We start from the raw sequence: 14584 nt of genomic DNA, 5'->3' as shown, positions 1-14584 counted from the left end.
ACAGTCCATTCCTCCTCTGCAGGGTTTAGGTCAGGCCAGTTTGTTGGGATTACCATGGTGATTACAGCAGGTCCTGGTACTTTTGGCAGTGTGGGCAGGTATCAAGTCCTACTAGAAAGTGAAATCAGCATCATAAAGCTTTGTCAGCAAAACGAAGCATGAAGGGCTCGAAAATGTCACGTTAAAAGGCTGTAACCAATAGCAACAGATGACACAGCACCCCTAATCACCAGCCATCAACTTGAACGTGTTTATGACTGATTTAAATGACCTTTGCCTTAAGACAACTTTTTTGAACTATATAGTTGAATTTTGACAAATGAAGTTTGTCAAACTTACTATATTTACATTTGTTTAACATGATGACTTAATAAACGTAATAAATTTACTTGGATAATTTATTTGGACCCAGTTATTATTTGTGACCAGTGAACTCAGTATATTGCAGCTGTTTCACCCGTTTTCATTTTTCAGGGTGACCTATTCAAAGTGCTTTTTCATTGGTTGATGTATCTTTTTAAATATAAGAGAAACCAAATTTTGGATATTAATTAGCTTTAAGCCACAACAATCAACACTGACATAAATCAACAAATTAAAGAAATGTTTATGTGTCCAAAAAATGGAATGAAGTTAACTCTTTGAATTGAAATACCTCATTAAATCAACTTTCAAATTATATTCTAAATTATTTCAAAGCTATTCTAATTTAAGGAGATAAATTAGAAGCTGGTTTCAAAAAAAAACATGCCAAAGAAATGAGAAACAATGTAAGAAATTGTAGTTTTGAAAGCGTCTGTTGGACCTGACAGAAATCAGGTGACAGCCGATCCATTAAGAGCACTTTCACCTTGTGGCACCTCCAGACCCGACTGATGAATATTCCAACCATCTGGACATTGTGTTGGTGGATAAATAGAAAACAGAGCAGCAGTAACAGACATAATGTACTGGAGAAACAGGGAGAATGAATAAAGGAATGCAAAAAGAATCTTTGTAAACTGAGTTCATCATTATTAGCCAAGTGTCAGTTTTGAGGATTATTTTCACTAATCAGCTCCAGTTCTCTTGGTGAATCCAAAATGTTAAATTAACTTCTGAGCTCCACTGAAGTTGATTCAGAGTGGAAGCAGCAGTCTACTTCTAGAATGTTCCTTAAACATGAATGTTTAAGAAAGCAAAAGGGAGGATTTGACTTTATTGGAAGAATATCTACACATGTTATTGGGCCTGCTCTGCAGCCCCAGAAGCAAACATGCAGAAGCAGCATTCAGCTTCTATGCACCACAAATCTGGAACAAACTTCCAGAAAACTGCAAAACAGTTGAAATACTGAGTTTCTGTGTAGAGTTGCTTTTTAACCATAATAAATGAAATATTGACTGACATATTTGATGTGTGTTGTGCTTCATGATTTTGATGATGGTATTTAACAAATCAATCAAATTTTATTTGTATAGCACATTTCAGCAGCAAGGCATTTAAAACATCATAACAAGCACATAAACACAACGTCATGCAACATAGAATCAACAATCAAAACAGATTTCCTCTGGAAATCTCCCGTTTCAGAGCTGCCATCTTGTTCTCACCGGGTTCAGGCCAGGTGGGGAAGGGGACCATGTCATAAGTTTTTCATCTTTACTGCCTTTATTTGGTAGCAACGCAGAGAATTCTTGGATGCATGGTGTGGAACATTGTCCTGCATAAAAATCATCATCTGGTCAAGACTCATCCTTATTACTCAGGAGTGTCTCTGATCGTTGAACATCTGGTACTTCTACCTACTCAGACAGGATGCAGATATGAAATATAACAGAATTGAAAGATAATGGCTTCCTTGTAGTTTCACTTTTGATTCTTCTCAACTCTTTGAACAATATGGGTTTTTCCCTCAACACGTTTCTTGTGACGCTGTTGACTATTTGTCAAAACATTTGCAACAATATACACTGCTCAAAAAAATAAAGGGAACACTTAAACAACACAATATAACTCCAAGTAAATCAAACTTCTGTGAAATCAAACTGTCCACTTAGGAAGCAACACTGATTGACAATCAATTTCACCTGCTGTTGTGCAAATGGAACTTTGTACAGAACAAAGTATTCAATGAGAATTTGGACACACCTTCTAATTCAATGGGTTTTCTTTATTTTCATTTTATAGCACAATCAAGAAATAACAACCTTCAGATGTTATATATACTGTACATACAGTACAGACCAAAAGTTTGGACACACCTTCTCATTGAATTCAATTAGAAAGTGTGTCCAAACTTTTGATCTGTACTGGTTTTATATATACAGTACAGACCAAAAGTTTGGACAAACCTGTCTAGTTTTCTTTATTTTCATGACTATTTATAAGGCAAGAAATCCCACTTATTAACCTGACAGGGCAGGTTGACCTATGAAGTGAAAACCATTTCAGGTGACGACCTCTGGAAGCTCATCAAGAAAATGCAGAGTGTGTGCAAAGCAGTAAACACAGCAAAAGGTTGCTACTTTGAAGAAACTAGAATATAAGGGGTATTTTCAGTTGTTTTACACTTTTTTGTTTAGTGCATATTTCCACATGTAATATTCATAGTTTTGATGCCTTCAGTGTGAATCTACAATGTCAATAGTCATGAAAATAAAGGAAACGTTATTTCCTTTATTAAGGATTAATTCTCATTGAATTAAAAGGTGTGTCCAAACTCTTGGTCTGTACTGTATGTATATATATATATATATATATATATATATATATATATATATATATATATATATATATATATATATATATATATATATATATATATATATATATATATATATATATATATATATACTGTATATTCACACTCAGTTAAATGTTTTGGGGAAGCAGCTGCATAATACCTTCTCTGCTTAAGCAAAAGTTTATTCAGCTTGGTGTTGGAAAATATCACTAAACTTATGACGTGGTGAAAGTACTCACCTGCCGAATAATCGTGCAGAAGGTGAAGAGTGGACAGGAAGTAGTCACATCTCAAGGCTTCAGTGAACTCTGGGTTCCTGACATTACCAGGAAAGAGTTTCCACCTCAGGAACATTCAGTTTATGAGAAAACAATCTTTGTTTTCACATTTTTACACAAAGGCACACAATAAAGTGTAATATAACTAACCTGTTGTATCATGATGTTGACTTCTTGCTGATTCTTCGTATTTTCAAAAATATCAAGCAAATATGAAGCTGTTTTGGTTAACCCCCATCTGCAATCATTTGAGCTCTACAGATCTTCTCTGTAATTCCAAATGGATCCACTTGAGTCGACGTCAAGGTGTCGACTAAAAGTTACGTTTCCTGACACCTGACTACAGATTATGTGTGAACGCTGTCGGTTGATGTTGATTGCGTCACGAGCCCTTAATGAAAAAAGCAACAAAAAAACCTGCATATTGCTCCAAGAGCACCTGACAGTGACCGCCCTCACTGAACCCGGCTCCCTGTCTGAGTGGAGGAGGGGCCCGTAGGGGCCGACAGGGGCCATACGGAGCAGATGGAGGGAGGTGCAGACAGGAAACTTGAAAAGATGCGAACAGAGGAAGGAGGTAGCAGAAGTAAAGCGGAATAATTATTACATTTTTTTATTCCCTTTTTATTTCAAAATAACAAACTCAAAACTCAAGCCTATGGTTTTATACTTATTGCCCGACTAAAGGAAACCCATATGTCTTCTGATTGCAGTAGTAAAATCCATATAGTTTCTGAATAAAATCACAGTTCACTGCAGTTTCTACCAGATTTTCACATCTTGATTTCAGGGTTGTTGTGATACAAAAATTTGAAACCTGATACGACACCAATAAGTAATTAATCAGGGTTTTCTCTGATAAATAGAAGGAATGATATCAATTATAATGCCAATAAATATTTTTCACTGCTTCAGTCAGAGTAAAATCATTAAGTGGAAGTCAGTGTAGCCTTTAATTAGAAAAACTAAATAAAATAGCATGCCATCTCCACTGGGAGAGGTGCAGCTTGGGTTTGGCTTCTTTCTCTCATACTGCCTCCATCAGCAGCAGTTTACCAGAGGCAGGTGCCAGATGGTTCTGCTCACCACCGTGGTAATGAGGCTTCATGATTTTCTCTCTGAATCCGGAGATACTTTTACTTCCTGTCAGAGTTCCATTTCCGGTTCTGTCGCCTTGGCTTCCTGTTGCTTGGCGTCTCTTACTAAATCTCTTCGCCCTCCTGGAACACACTCCAACCCTCACCATCAGATTACCATCCGATCACCTGCCTTGAGTACTTTGTCACCACCTGCAGTCCTGATCCCACACTTATGGCATCTTCAGATATTCATTTTGTAAATCAGAACTGCCCTGGAACATGGAGGTAACCCGTGTGTCTACATGAAAGGCTAAAACAGGATAAGAGAATAAAGACCCAAAAACATCAATGAGCAGAGCTCAGGGTCTGGGGAGGAAGTAGAAAGATTCATAGATGATTGAGAGACCTGTTCTAACGGTTGCATTGTTCTGCAACCTTTAGACATGTCTCTGCTTAAACATACCTGAATCAAATGGGATCTAATGATCCAGCTAATGCTGGACTATGGAGAACTTGCCTACTTACCGAGGAGGTGATTTAGCCACTTGATCCAGATGTACTGGATCAGTGGAACACTTAAAAAATGCAGGACAGTGACCCTCTAGGACTGGAGTTCAACGCCCCTGGTCTACAGGGTTTAGAGGTAGCTGCACTGACTGGGGAACAAAAGATGGAGCTGAAGGTGGCAGAGGTAAGGATGATCAGACTTTCATTGGTAGTGATTAGAAATTAGTATATCAGAGGGATAAACTCTTGGTGAGACATGACTTGGACATGTGCTGAGGACAGGTGATGGACCTATAGGACTTGGAGACATGACTATGGGGCTGCCAGAGAGAGAGAAAGAGACCACACAGGAGGCTTGTGCTGAGGTCACCCGCTCCGAAAGACAGGTGTAGTGAGAAATAAGACGTATAAAAATGGTCTAAAGTATCTGTTTTTTAAAGCTTAGTAGAAGACAATAAGTGACTCACTGGAGTCTTATATGGAGATGCTTAACTTTTAAGTTCATTTGGCACACTTGCTTCTCGTTTCAGACTCTTTTTGGCTTTCATTAAAGTTCAGGAAGAGAGTCACTCTCATTAAGGGGCGCGGTCATCTGACAGGATGGAATGTTTCATCTGTTTGCCCTGAGCAGCTACCAGGAACCTTCTGAAGAGCGCTTCGGCTCATTGGTGACGTGTAGGTGATGTGAGCAGACAGAGATTCAGACTGATTCAGAAATCCTTCTGCCAGTTCTACTGGTGGTCATGTTAAACACTGGTCTCCTTCCATCCAGTCACATGTCCTCCGTGTTTGACACATGGTCTGGAACATGCGTCTTTTTCCTGAATATTTTCATTTTACATGAGATCAAGGAAATATTCTGAAGGGGAATTTTGAGAGATGCAGGGAAATAAAAGACGGATACTACACCAGAGAAATAAATCCACAAAACCATACAGAATCCTTCCTGGATGAACTGTCCCCATCAATGTTTAATAGAAAATTAGAGTTGAACTGAACGCTGCAGCCATCACATCTCTGGAGGGTCATTATCCACTTCAGGCTGCTACAGGAGATACTAGTGGATATGAAAACTGTTCATATTTATTGATCCTTAAAGGAAATCTGAATTAAATCTTTACTTTTCTGGACTTTGCATTGTTTGTGTTTCTTTTTAAGACTCATTTCATTGTGCTGATGTTGAGTCATTCTTCATGTTTCCCGTTCCAACTCTTTATAGAGCTGGAAAAAGTAAAACTGTTTCAATTCGGCAGAAATCAGGTTAACTATTCTTTTGCACTAGAGCACCACCTGGTGGGGAAGAGCTACCATTACCAAGCCTGGGATACAAAAGAAACAGTAGCCTGGCTGGTGGAAACCAGAACTTAGACTCTTAACTTGTAACTTTTTTCACAGGACATTTGGCATCCTGTGTTAATGATTTATCACCAGCATCATGGATCACTGTGGAAACAATAATCTACACTTCCTGGCCCAGTGGTTGAGTTGTCAATAGAAGGATGAGAGATCACACTCTGTTCACATTGAGATCCAACCTCACCTCAACTCATCTTGCTGATGTTCTGGAAATGAACAACTCTTAAGGACAAAACATAATTTCAAGTCTTCATCATCCTTTGGCTAGTAATCTAGTGTCTGGCATGCAGCTACTCTGTCTCATAGAGGAATTCACTAAACTTTTTCACATTGGAATTAGAACCTCCTCTGTATTTTAGTGGGATTTTATGACACAAAGTAATGCACAACAGTGAAGAGGGAGGAAATATGACATTTTTAAAAACTTTTACAGACATAAGAATAGTTTAGTTTTACTAATCTGAGCTACTAGCATTTAAGCATTTACAAATCATTGGCTTTTAGACCAGAGATAAATCTATAAGATTTCTTCAAACCAGAAAAGATAATTGCCATGACTTTAAATAAAGTGTCCATTCCAGAACACTGAATGACAGAGGAGAGTAAAATGAAGTTTAGCCAGATTGACGTAAAACTCTTTTCACATTATTGCTAATTCTTGAGGGAAATTATGGAAAGTATTGAAAGTATATGAAAAAACCAAGCTTGAGCTGCTATATTTCAGATTTTCTTTAATCAGAAAAAATAAAAACCACAGGCTCTGTGTGTCTCACCTGTGGACGTTTTAGGTGCTTTTCTTCTCCAAAAAGACCAGGAACAAGGTTGCCACCTGTAATGGCTTAGCTTGGTAAACAGATTCCATTAGTTCAAAGATGGCCGATTGATTGACATTGTAATAAAACATTCACCAACACTTAGTGTGAAAAAACAAACTAACGACCCTCTGAACCAAAGATGTTTCTCTTTCACGCTGCTGAGCCAACACTGAGAATAAAAGCACAAAGTTCACAGAATAAATGCCTCACAGTTTTATCTGACTCTGTTCACTGACATTCTCCATTTTGTCCACAGGTTTTCTTTCTTCCTCCTTGTCCTCCATCGTCAGCGGCAACCAGGAATCCCTGTGCAACCTCTCGTTCCTCTCCACCTGCTGCGGGCTGGGTGGTGCGGTTGCCTGCAGGTGTCCCGGAAGGTGTTTGTACTCATCGTTGTTGATGTCGTAGTCCTTCATCTTTGAGTCCAGCGTCCACCAGCAGCCAGTGAAGCCGACGTCCAGCACCCGCTGAGGAAGCTCCCTCCAGGGCACCGACAGGTTGGAGCAGCGGGCCTCATACAGCGTGGCGTCTGGGTCGTAGTCGGCACGGTACACCACACTGAGGAGTCCCAGGCTGGCGTAGCGGAGTCGGCCTTCGTTACGAAGCTTCACCAGGCTTTGAATGTGGCCGTCAGAGATGCCGTTGCGGATCCACGGTGACAGAAGGCCCAGCTGGTTGGAGCGCTCCAGCAAGGCGGCCTCAAAAGAGGACTGGTCGGGTTTGGTGTGAAAACAGACATAGCCCCCGCCCAGCAGAGACAAGTACACAGAGGATTTTAGCGGCCGCTCCCAAGCGCTAACAACCATCTCCCTGAACGCTTCCTTATAGTCGGACAGCAGGCTGCCACACCACACACCTGGAGACAACAGAAGAAGACACAGTTAAGGCAAGAAGGCAGTTGATCAGGGAGGGTTGTCACCTCTCATCTGTCTGTTCTAAACCTCACAGATAATCCTCACTGCTGAAGTTAGCTGGTATAGTTTCTATTGGGACTTTAACATCTGTGTCGGTCCCGATATTGGAAAAACATTCTAAACCAGGTATCCATGACAATGTACCAGATCCACAAGGACAGATCTATTCAGGCTAATTCTATGCTTTGTGCACTGAGTGACATCATGCCTTATTCTTCCACAAAATGACAACTTACAGTCATCTTACTGGCTCCGTTTTCAGATACAACCTAAGGTTTAGTTGAACAGAATCAGTTCAGTACTAACTCGTTTCTGCCTTATTAAAGAAACAATGTTTTTAGTCTTTTTTTTTTTTTCATTTCTTGGGATCACTGCCCTTGTCCCGAGTGAAAACTTCAGACACGTTTCAAAATGTCCCATTCATTTTTGGAGTTAAGACTTTAAATGTCACTTTAAATCCACGCTGCTCCAGTAGTCATTGGAGTAGAGGAGGGAGACATCCATCCTGGATAGATTGCCAGCCAATCACAACAAGCAGGCACGCGCGAGCACACGCGCGCACACACACACACACACCTAAAGACAATGTAGAGAAATCTAGTAACCTCACGGTCATGTTTATGTTGATTCTATGTTGCATATGAGGAAGCCGGAGTACCTGGAGAGAATCGGCTATTAAAGGGGAGACCAAACCCAAACCCTTACTGCAACTGACACCACTGTGTTGTCCGGCTATAAATATGGAACTTGCTAAAAGTAAAGGCTGCCAGGAAGACCAGACGGACAAATCGTTGAATCGTAGAATGAAGGGAGAAGCTTTAGGATGGATGAACAAATTATTCACTAGAATAAAGCTTTGAACTTCAGCAAGATATTTATCATATCTAGATGCCTGCATTGAGCTGCCATTACTGTTAATAAGCAATTAAACAGATATATCGAATAAAGTGGTTCTGTGGCTTATGTGCAGTCAGTTTAGTCGTTAAATTAAATAATTATGTTACATTAAACATTTCAAAATAAACCAGCTGATCTACAGTTTGCTGCAATCAGCTGCATCCGGAGAGAACCGTGCTGACTGAATGCCTCTTCCAGTCTGCGCTTCTTTAACACAATAACAGTTATTTTCTCACTTCTGTTTTCCGTTTAGTAGTTTCCTATAATATTCATTCCGATAATAAATCGGACAACCTATTCTACTTCCCATAACAATCTAGAATAATGGTGGCCTGAAGCTCAGCTGACTTCTCTCGGTCAGCTCGTTCCCTACCTGCTTTGCTCCTCCTCAGCCTCTCCCAGCGGCCGCTGGGAGCCGGGGTAGCCGCTGCTTGAGCCGCAGCACAGAACATCCTCCCGGCTGTCCGCATTGAGGCCATTTTCACTCAACACGGTCACCTTCACCCACAGCCAGCTCTACAAGCAGCCGAGAGCTCACATGGAAGCAAAATGGCGCGGACCGGGTGCCCGGCTTTGGTCTTCCGTCAGCAAGTAGTAGTGTCAGAAAGGTTCCGCTTGAATGAAAAAGGAAAGAAAGAGAAAAATACCTTTCTGCATAGATACACAATTCCGGATATGTTTTGAGATACTAGAAATACATGCTCTGCTGTTGAAAAATAAATTATTTTAAAATTGTGTTCACGTGACGGCTTTGTTTACGTGGTGACGTGTACCGGAAGAGCTCCTGCCTGACAGCAGCGGCAGTAGACCTGTGTGAAGACTAGCGGTTTTATGTGCCCTCCCCCGGGACTGCTGAGCCTGGAAAGACGCTTCCCTCCTGAGGTGAAACGTTTTAATGCGAAGGTGAGCTGCTGCAGAGCGGTCAGTCTGGCTCGTTTGACGAGCTGTGTCTTTGTTGACGTTGGTTTATTTCATTCTATGAGTTTTAGCTTTTAGCGGCGATGTAAAGTCATTTTAATGATTTATTTTATTCTTGTTGGTACTGAAATTAGATTATTTATCTTAAATGTGAGACCCGTCATCTAGAATATTTTCTCTTTGCTCCTTCTTTTAGGTTCTGCATGAAGCTGCTTTGTCTCGTTTAAACGAGCGATGGCCACTCCAAATGACCTGCAGTTCCAGGGTAAATATGGCCGCTTTCTGTCTGTTTCTCCTCCAGCATGTTTTTCAGCCTTTACAATGAAGGCAGGTAATGAACATATAGAAGTGAAATGAGAAACAATATATTACATTTATTATCACCATCTGCTTGTCAAACCTGTCCACTTATGTAAATGGCGACATCTGCTGGTGAGGTTGGAGGACTGCAGCTCTTTTGAACTGTTTGGTAAACAGTTTGGTTTACCAAACGTAAACAGTTTTACGTTTAGTTTTAAAAAAATATAAACTTAGCATAAAACGTAAGAGTTTTTTGTTTTTGTTCGCTCTTGTAACAGTTCTTCTTGGTAATAAATGTTCTACTGTAAACAGCTGTTTGCTTCCAGTTAAATAGTACAGTGCACCACATGGATATAAAAAAAATCGGCATTTTCCCATCTACAAAACAAACAAACCCTTCAGTACTTTCACATTAAAACCAGACCTTTACTGTATTTCATTGGGATTCTTTTTTTATGATAATCAATGCGGTATTTATCAGCTCTTGCCCTTCTTTATATGTAGAGTTTGAAGAAGCAGCAGATCTCCTGTCTGCTGACCCCGGGGCCCCCACACTCAGTATGTCTGCATCCAACGACCCCGCAGCCACAGCCGGAGCTCCAGCAGCAGGGGAGGATGTAAGACTAGACCTGTCTGAGGATGAGGCTGCTCAGGAGGAGAGCTCAGAGGTCATTTCCTTTAAGTTACTGAACACAGATTGACCTCTGGGTGTTTGGACTGGACAGCAGCTGACTGCCGTTCTGTGTTTTCAGCTTTTAGGAGGACAGAAATCAGCTGGTGGCTTCTGGACTTTTGAATACTATCAGTCTTTATTTAATGTGGACACAGTGCAGGTAGGAGCTAACCAACAAAAACACCACACACCCTGTGTGTAAATACCTTCTGAACACAGCTAGAGTCTGATAGGAGGCTAAAGCTAATGTTTGCCTTGGTTCCCCCCTCCCATCATGATGCAGGTGTTGGACAGAGTTAAGGGCTCTCTGATGCCGCTACCAGGAAGAAACTTTGTCAAGCACTACCTGAGGAATAACCCAGACCTGTATGGTGAGTTAGCTAGCTCACCTCCGAACACACGCTGCCCAGGATCCACTCAGAGGTGTACACCTTCCAAAATGACTCCTAATAACTGAATAAAACTGATAAAGAACTAACTAATGTTTTTAAATATTATGTATTAACAATAAATGATATTTTAGCTGGTTTTTTGTCATTGTTTTAAGAAATAATCACATTAAATTTCCTCAGTGACACTAAAAGTACCAGTAATACTTTTATAAAAGTTTCCGCAATTATCAACGTCCCATAGAAGAAAATGTATTCGTCTTTTTTTGGCAAAAGTTTCATATTTTTCTTCATTCAAAAATAGCAAAAAATGGTTTCTTTAAAAACAAAAAGTATGAAAGTTTTTCTAAAGTGAACATTTATTCTAAAAATATAAGATGTTTTTATTCAACAACTGACATTTGTAGGAACAAATGAGACATGTTTAACTGGAGGATGCACAGAAATGGCTCTTGTCTTAGAGAATATTATGAACTACGGAGGGATCAGAAGAGAGTATAAATGATCTCTTATGAGTGTGTGTGTGTGTGTGTGTGTGTGCGTGCGTGTGTGTGTGTGTGTGTGTGTGTGTGTGTGTGTGTGTGTGTGTGTGTGTGTGTGTGTGTGTGTGTGTGTGTGTGTGTGTGTGTGCTGTGCAGGGCCGTTTTGGATCTGTGTGACCCTGGTGTTCTCGGTGGCCATCAGTGGGAACTTGTCCACCTTCCTCAGTTCACTTGGCGACCCCAGTTATCACCACAGGCCGCAGTTCCACAGGGGTCAGTCTCTAACCCCATGACCTCCCTGGTGCCCCCCACTCAGCGCTCACTGTGATCTGTCTGGCTGCAGTTACCATAGCTGCGGTGGTGATCTTCCTGTATGCCTGGCTGGTGCCGATCGGTCTGTGGGCATTCTTGACCTGGAGACAGGGCGCCGAGCGGCAGGTCGGAGGTTACTCCTTCCTGGAGACGGTGTGCGTCTATGGATACTCGCTCTTCATCTACATCCCGACATCAGTGAGTGAATGCTGCTGAATCTGCTTCAGGCTTCTCTTAACAGCAGCCTTTAGTGTGTGCTACAGTAATTTCTACAGTAGGCCAAAAACAAATAAATTCCCCAAATAAAAATCTGAAAAGTGTGGCGTGCATTTATCTGAGTAAACTGTAGAACCAGCAGGTGATCTGGGTCTGTTTTTACCAGCTTTGCACATCTACAAGTTCAGTCAGATTGGATGAAGGATGTCAGTTTTCTAATTCTTTCTAGAAAAAAAATCCCAATTAGACTTGGGTCTGTACTTTGACTATGCCGTTCTAACACCTGAAAGTGCTTCGATCTAAACTATTCTGACTGGTTATGAACCTCCACCCCAGTCCTGCCGTAGACGGTGATCCCCACAGCATGATGCTACCACTGCCATGTGGGGATGGTGTGTTCAGGGTGGTGTGCAGTGTTAGTTTTCAGAAGATTCAGTTGGTCAAAGCTGTCTCCATGTCAACCTGGAGGCAGTCTGACTTCCTGATCTCCGTTGTTTTGAAAGGCCAGATGTGTGGAGTTAATTCTTATGGTTGTCCTGACAACAGTCTCTGCACCTAATGGACGTTTTACTAATTAGGTTACTCTGAAAGCAGCTGAGAATGATGGGTTTTATTCTGGGGTGCCACAGTAAAGAGAGCATGCCACACTTTTCAGAATTTTATGGGTAAAACATTTCTTCTAAAAGGAGGTAATATTATCTTTCATCTCCACGGTTGCACAGAGATTTAGACTTCTTTGTAAAACACAAAGTCAGTGGTTGTGATGAATATGAATCTGATTTTGTCTGAAGAACTTTGGAACTGGACTCATGTCTAAACTCTGCGTTTTGACCAGAGGACAGCTGGTCCAGCCGCTGGTCATAACACCTCACATCTCGTCACCTCCAGATCCTGTGGATCATATCATACGAGTGGCTGCGATGGACGCTCATCGTCGTTGCCATGGTGATCTCTGGCTCCGTCCTGGTCCTCACCTTCTGGCCCGTTGTCCGGGACGACACCAGAGTAACAGCGGTGGCCACAGTGGTGACCATCGTGGTGTTACACACTCTGCTGGCCATCGGCTGTAAGGTAGATGAGCTCGGTGGGGGACGGGGGGACGGGGGGCGCGTCTCACTAGCTGCATTTCCATTAACCATGAAATCGCACAAATCGAAATTGCAAAAATAAATTTGCTTAACGGAAATATGCCAATTTTGAAAAAGTCCTGTTTTTGTGACGGGATGAGATGGTTTTTCAGCCGTATCAAAATAAATGTATTTCGCCAAACTGCAACGGAAACACTTTTTTGCATCAAATGAGTCACATGATCAACAGCCAGATGTTACTACTGGTGAAAATGACAAAAAATTCGAAGGGATATTAGGAAGATGGTTTTAGTTTGTTTTGGGTTTTTTGGACCTACCAGAGCTCCCACAGCATCACAGTTCATAAAATGCTGTGAGTCATTCCAACATGTTGAATCAATAGTTAAAATCATGACTACAGTTTCCCCAATACGCTACATATGTACTCTCTCCCCAGTAGGCGGGGCTTGTCGCTCCAATGCCTAAATAAAACGCAGACGTCTCCTCTGATTGGCTGAAAGATGAGCTCTAGCATCATGGCTGAATTATGAATACATCTCATGTAACTGTTTACATCTGTCGCTGACATGACTTATCGTGTGAACAAGCTTATTCACATGGAATTTTAATGTCATTTGTTATTTAATCTAAACACTGGAATTTTTAAATAGTTTTTTTTTTTTTTTTTACATTATCAGAATAGATTTGCACACATTTATAATGGAAACACAGCTATTGAATCACAACAAACTGCTGAAAATCCTTGTTTTTTTTTCCTTTCCAGCTATATTTCTTTCAAACTTCTGAGCACACACCACCTGCTGCCACTATAGCCCCACCCATCCATCCAACACCTGTCACGGCCCACTGACCAGAGCAGCAGGTGGGAAGGGGGTGGAGCCTATCAGGAGCGCAGGACGTTAGATCCATTCCTGACTGGGAAAGTTTTGGAAAGGTGAAATGAAGTTGACATGTGAAGTTAAAAAGCAGCTTTTTCTACTGTTATCTGTCATGAAGTGATGCATGGAGAGGGTCCAACATGGCCGCCGTTCCCCTCTGGTGAAAACAGAGCAACTTAAACTCTCAGTAAGTGGAGATCTGCTTTTAGAACTCCCAGATTCTGGAATCAGGGGTCCTTCAGTTCTTCCCTGCATTATAACCCAATCAATCCACACACTGGAGGTGAATCCACTGACATTCCTCTTCATCCTGCTTAGTGAAGCTTGAACATGCCTGATGAAGTCGTAGCCGACTGAATGGATTCCAGGCCACATATTGTTTGTTCTGAATGTGTTTTAATAACCTGAAACGGAAACGTAGTGATGATGGTGGACCGCCTCCGTCTCCTCTGTTCAGCGCTCACTGTCAGGACTCTAGTTTAAAAAAAAAAGTAAATTCTAAAGTATGTAGCAGGTTTACAGCTATTTATTTTCCTTTGTGAAACTACTGAGACCTACTTTTTGTTAATAAATTTAGAATGAATACTCTCTGTCTCTGTTGAGGATGTGTTTTATTTCTGGTCCTTTCTCTCTGAAATTTCTAAATATTCCATGTGAAGGAGTCAGTGATGGGCTTACTGTTAAGTTACAGGTAACGCTCTATAAATTCAAATATTTTTTGTCATTTATTTCATAAAGTGAAACTCATTCTATAGCT

General features: G+C 41.1%; 2 protein-coding genes across 4 annotated transcripts; one reads left to right on the top strand and one right to left on the bottom strand.

Annotated features, from left to right (window-relative positions):
• Positions 1–6659: 6659 nt before the first annotated feature.
• On the bottom strand, positions 6660–9147 carry timm29 (translocase of inner mitochondrial membrane 29). The gene is made up of 2 exons (XM_005811733.3): positions 8945–9147; positions 6660–7616 (listed from the first exon to the last, which is right to left on the bottom strand). The coding sequence occupies exons 1-2, from the start codon at positions 9048–9050 to the stop codon at positions 6967–6969; spliced, it is 756 nt and encodes a 251-aa protein (XP_005811790.1). The 5' UTR covers positions 9051–9147; the 3' UTR covers positions 6660–6966.
• A 203-nt stretch (positions 9148–9350) lies between these two features.
• LOC102224871 (protein YIPF1) lies at positions 9351–14419 on the top strand. 3 transcript variants are annotated; one of them, XM_005811734.3, is made up of 9 exons: positions 9351–9474; positions 9686–9754; positions 10294–10457; positions 10542–10622; positions 10746–10833; positions 11490–11606; positions 11677–11843; positions 12750–12932; positions 13713–14419. In XM_005811734.3, the coding sequence occupies exons 2-9, from the start codon at positions 9724–9726 to the stop codon at positions 13797–13799; spliced, it is 918 nt and encodes a 305-aa protein (XP_005811791.1). In that variant the 5' UTR covers positions 9351–9474; positions 9686–9723; the 3' UTR covers positions 13800–14419. The 3 variants fall into 3 exon arrangements, with proteins under 3 accessions (XP_005811791.1, XP_023205244.1, XP_023205245.1); XM_023349476.1 differs by having other exon boundaries at positions 9351–9492; XM_023349477.1 differs by lacking the exon at positions 11490–11606.
• The last annotated feature ends 165 nt before the right edge of the window (positions 14420–14584 follow it).

Source organism: Xiphophorus maculatus, chromosome 16 (assembly GCF_002775205.1).
Source record: "Xiphophorus maculatus strain JP 163 A chromosome 16, X_maculatus-5.0-male, whole genome shotgun sequence".
Taxonomy (NCBI): domain Eukaryota; kingdom Metazoa; phylum Chordata; class Actinopteri; order Cyprinodontiformes; family Poeciliidae; genus Xiphophorus; species Xiphophorus maculatus.
Note: the sequence above shows the minus strand (reverse complement) of the source record. Positions and strands in the feature narration are given on the sequence as shown.

What these genes read in the sequence shown, in the direction of transcription:
- LOC102224871 (XM_005811734.3), top strand. Translation starts at nt 9,724, where the DNA reads ATGGCCACTCCAAATGACCTGCAGTTCCAGG. An exon ending in CTCAGGAGGAGAGCTCAGAG is followed by an intron (nt 10,458 to 10,541) that starts GTCATTTCCTTT and finishes CTGTGTTTTCAG; the next exon opens with CTTTTAGGAGGACAGAAATC. An exon ending in TCATCTACATCCCGACATCA is followed by an intron (nt 11,844 to 12,749) that starts GTGAGTGAATGC and finishes CGTCACCTCCAG; the next exon opens with ATCCTGTGGATCATATCATA.
- timm29 (XM_005811733.3), bottom strand. Translation starts at nt 9,050, where the DNA reads ATGGCCTCAATGCGGACAGCCGGGAGGATGTTCTGTGCTGCGGCTCAA. An exon ending in GCTGAGGAGGAGCAAAGCAG is followed by an intron (nt 7,617 to 8,944) that starts GTAGGGAACGAG and finishes TGTTGTCTCCAG; the next exon opens with GTGTGTGGTGTGGCAGCCTG.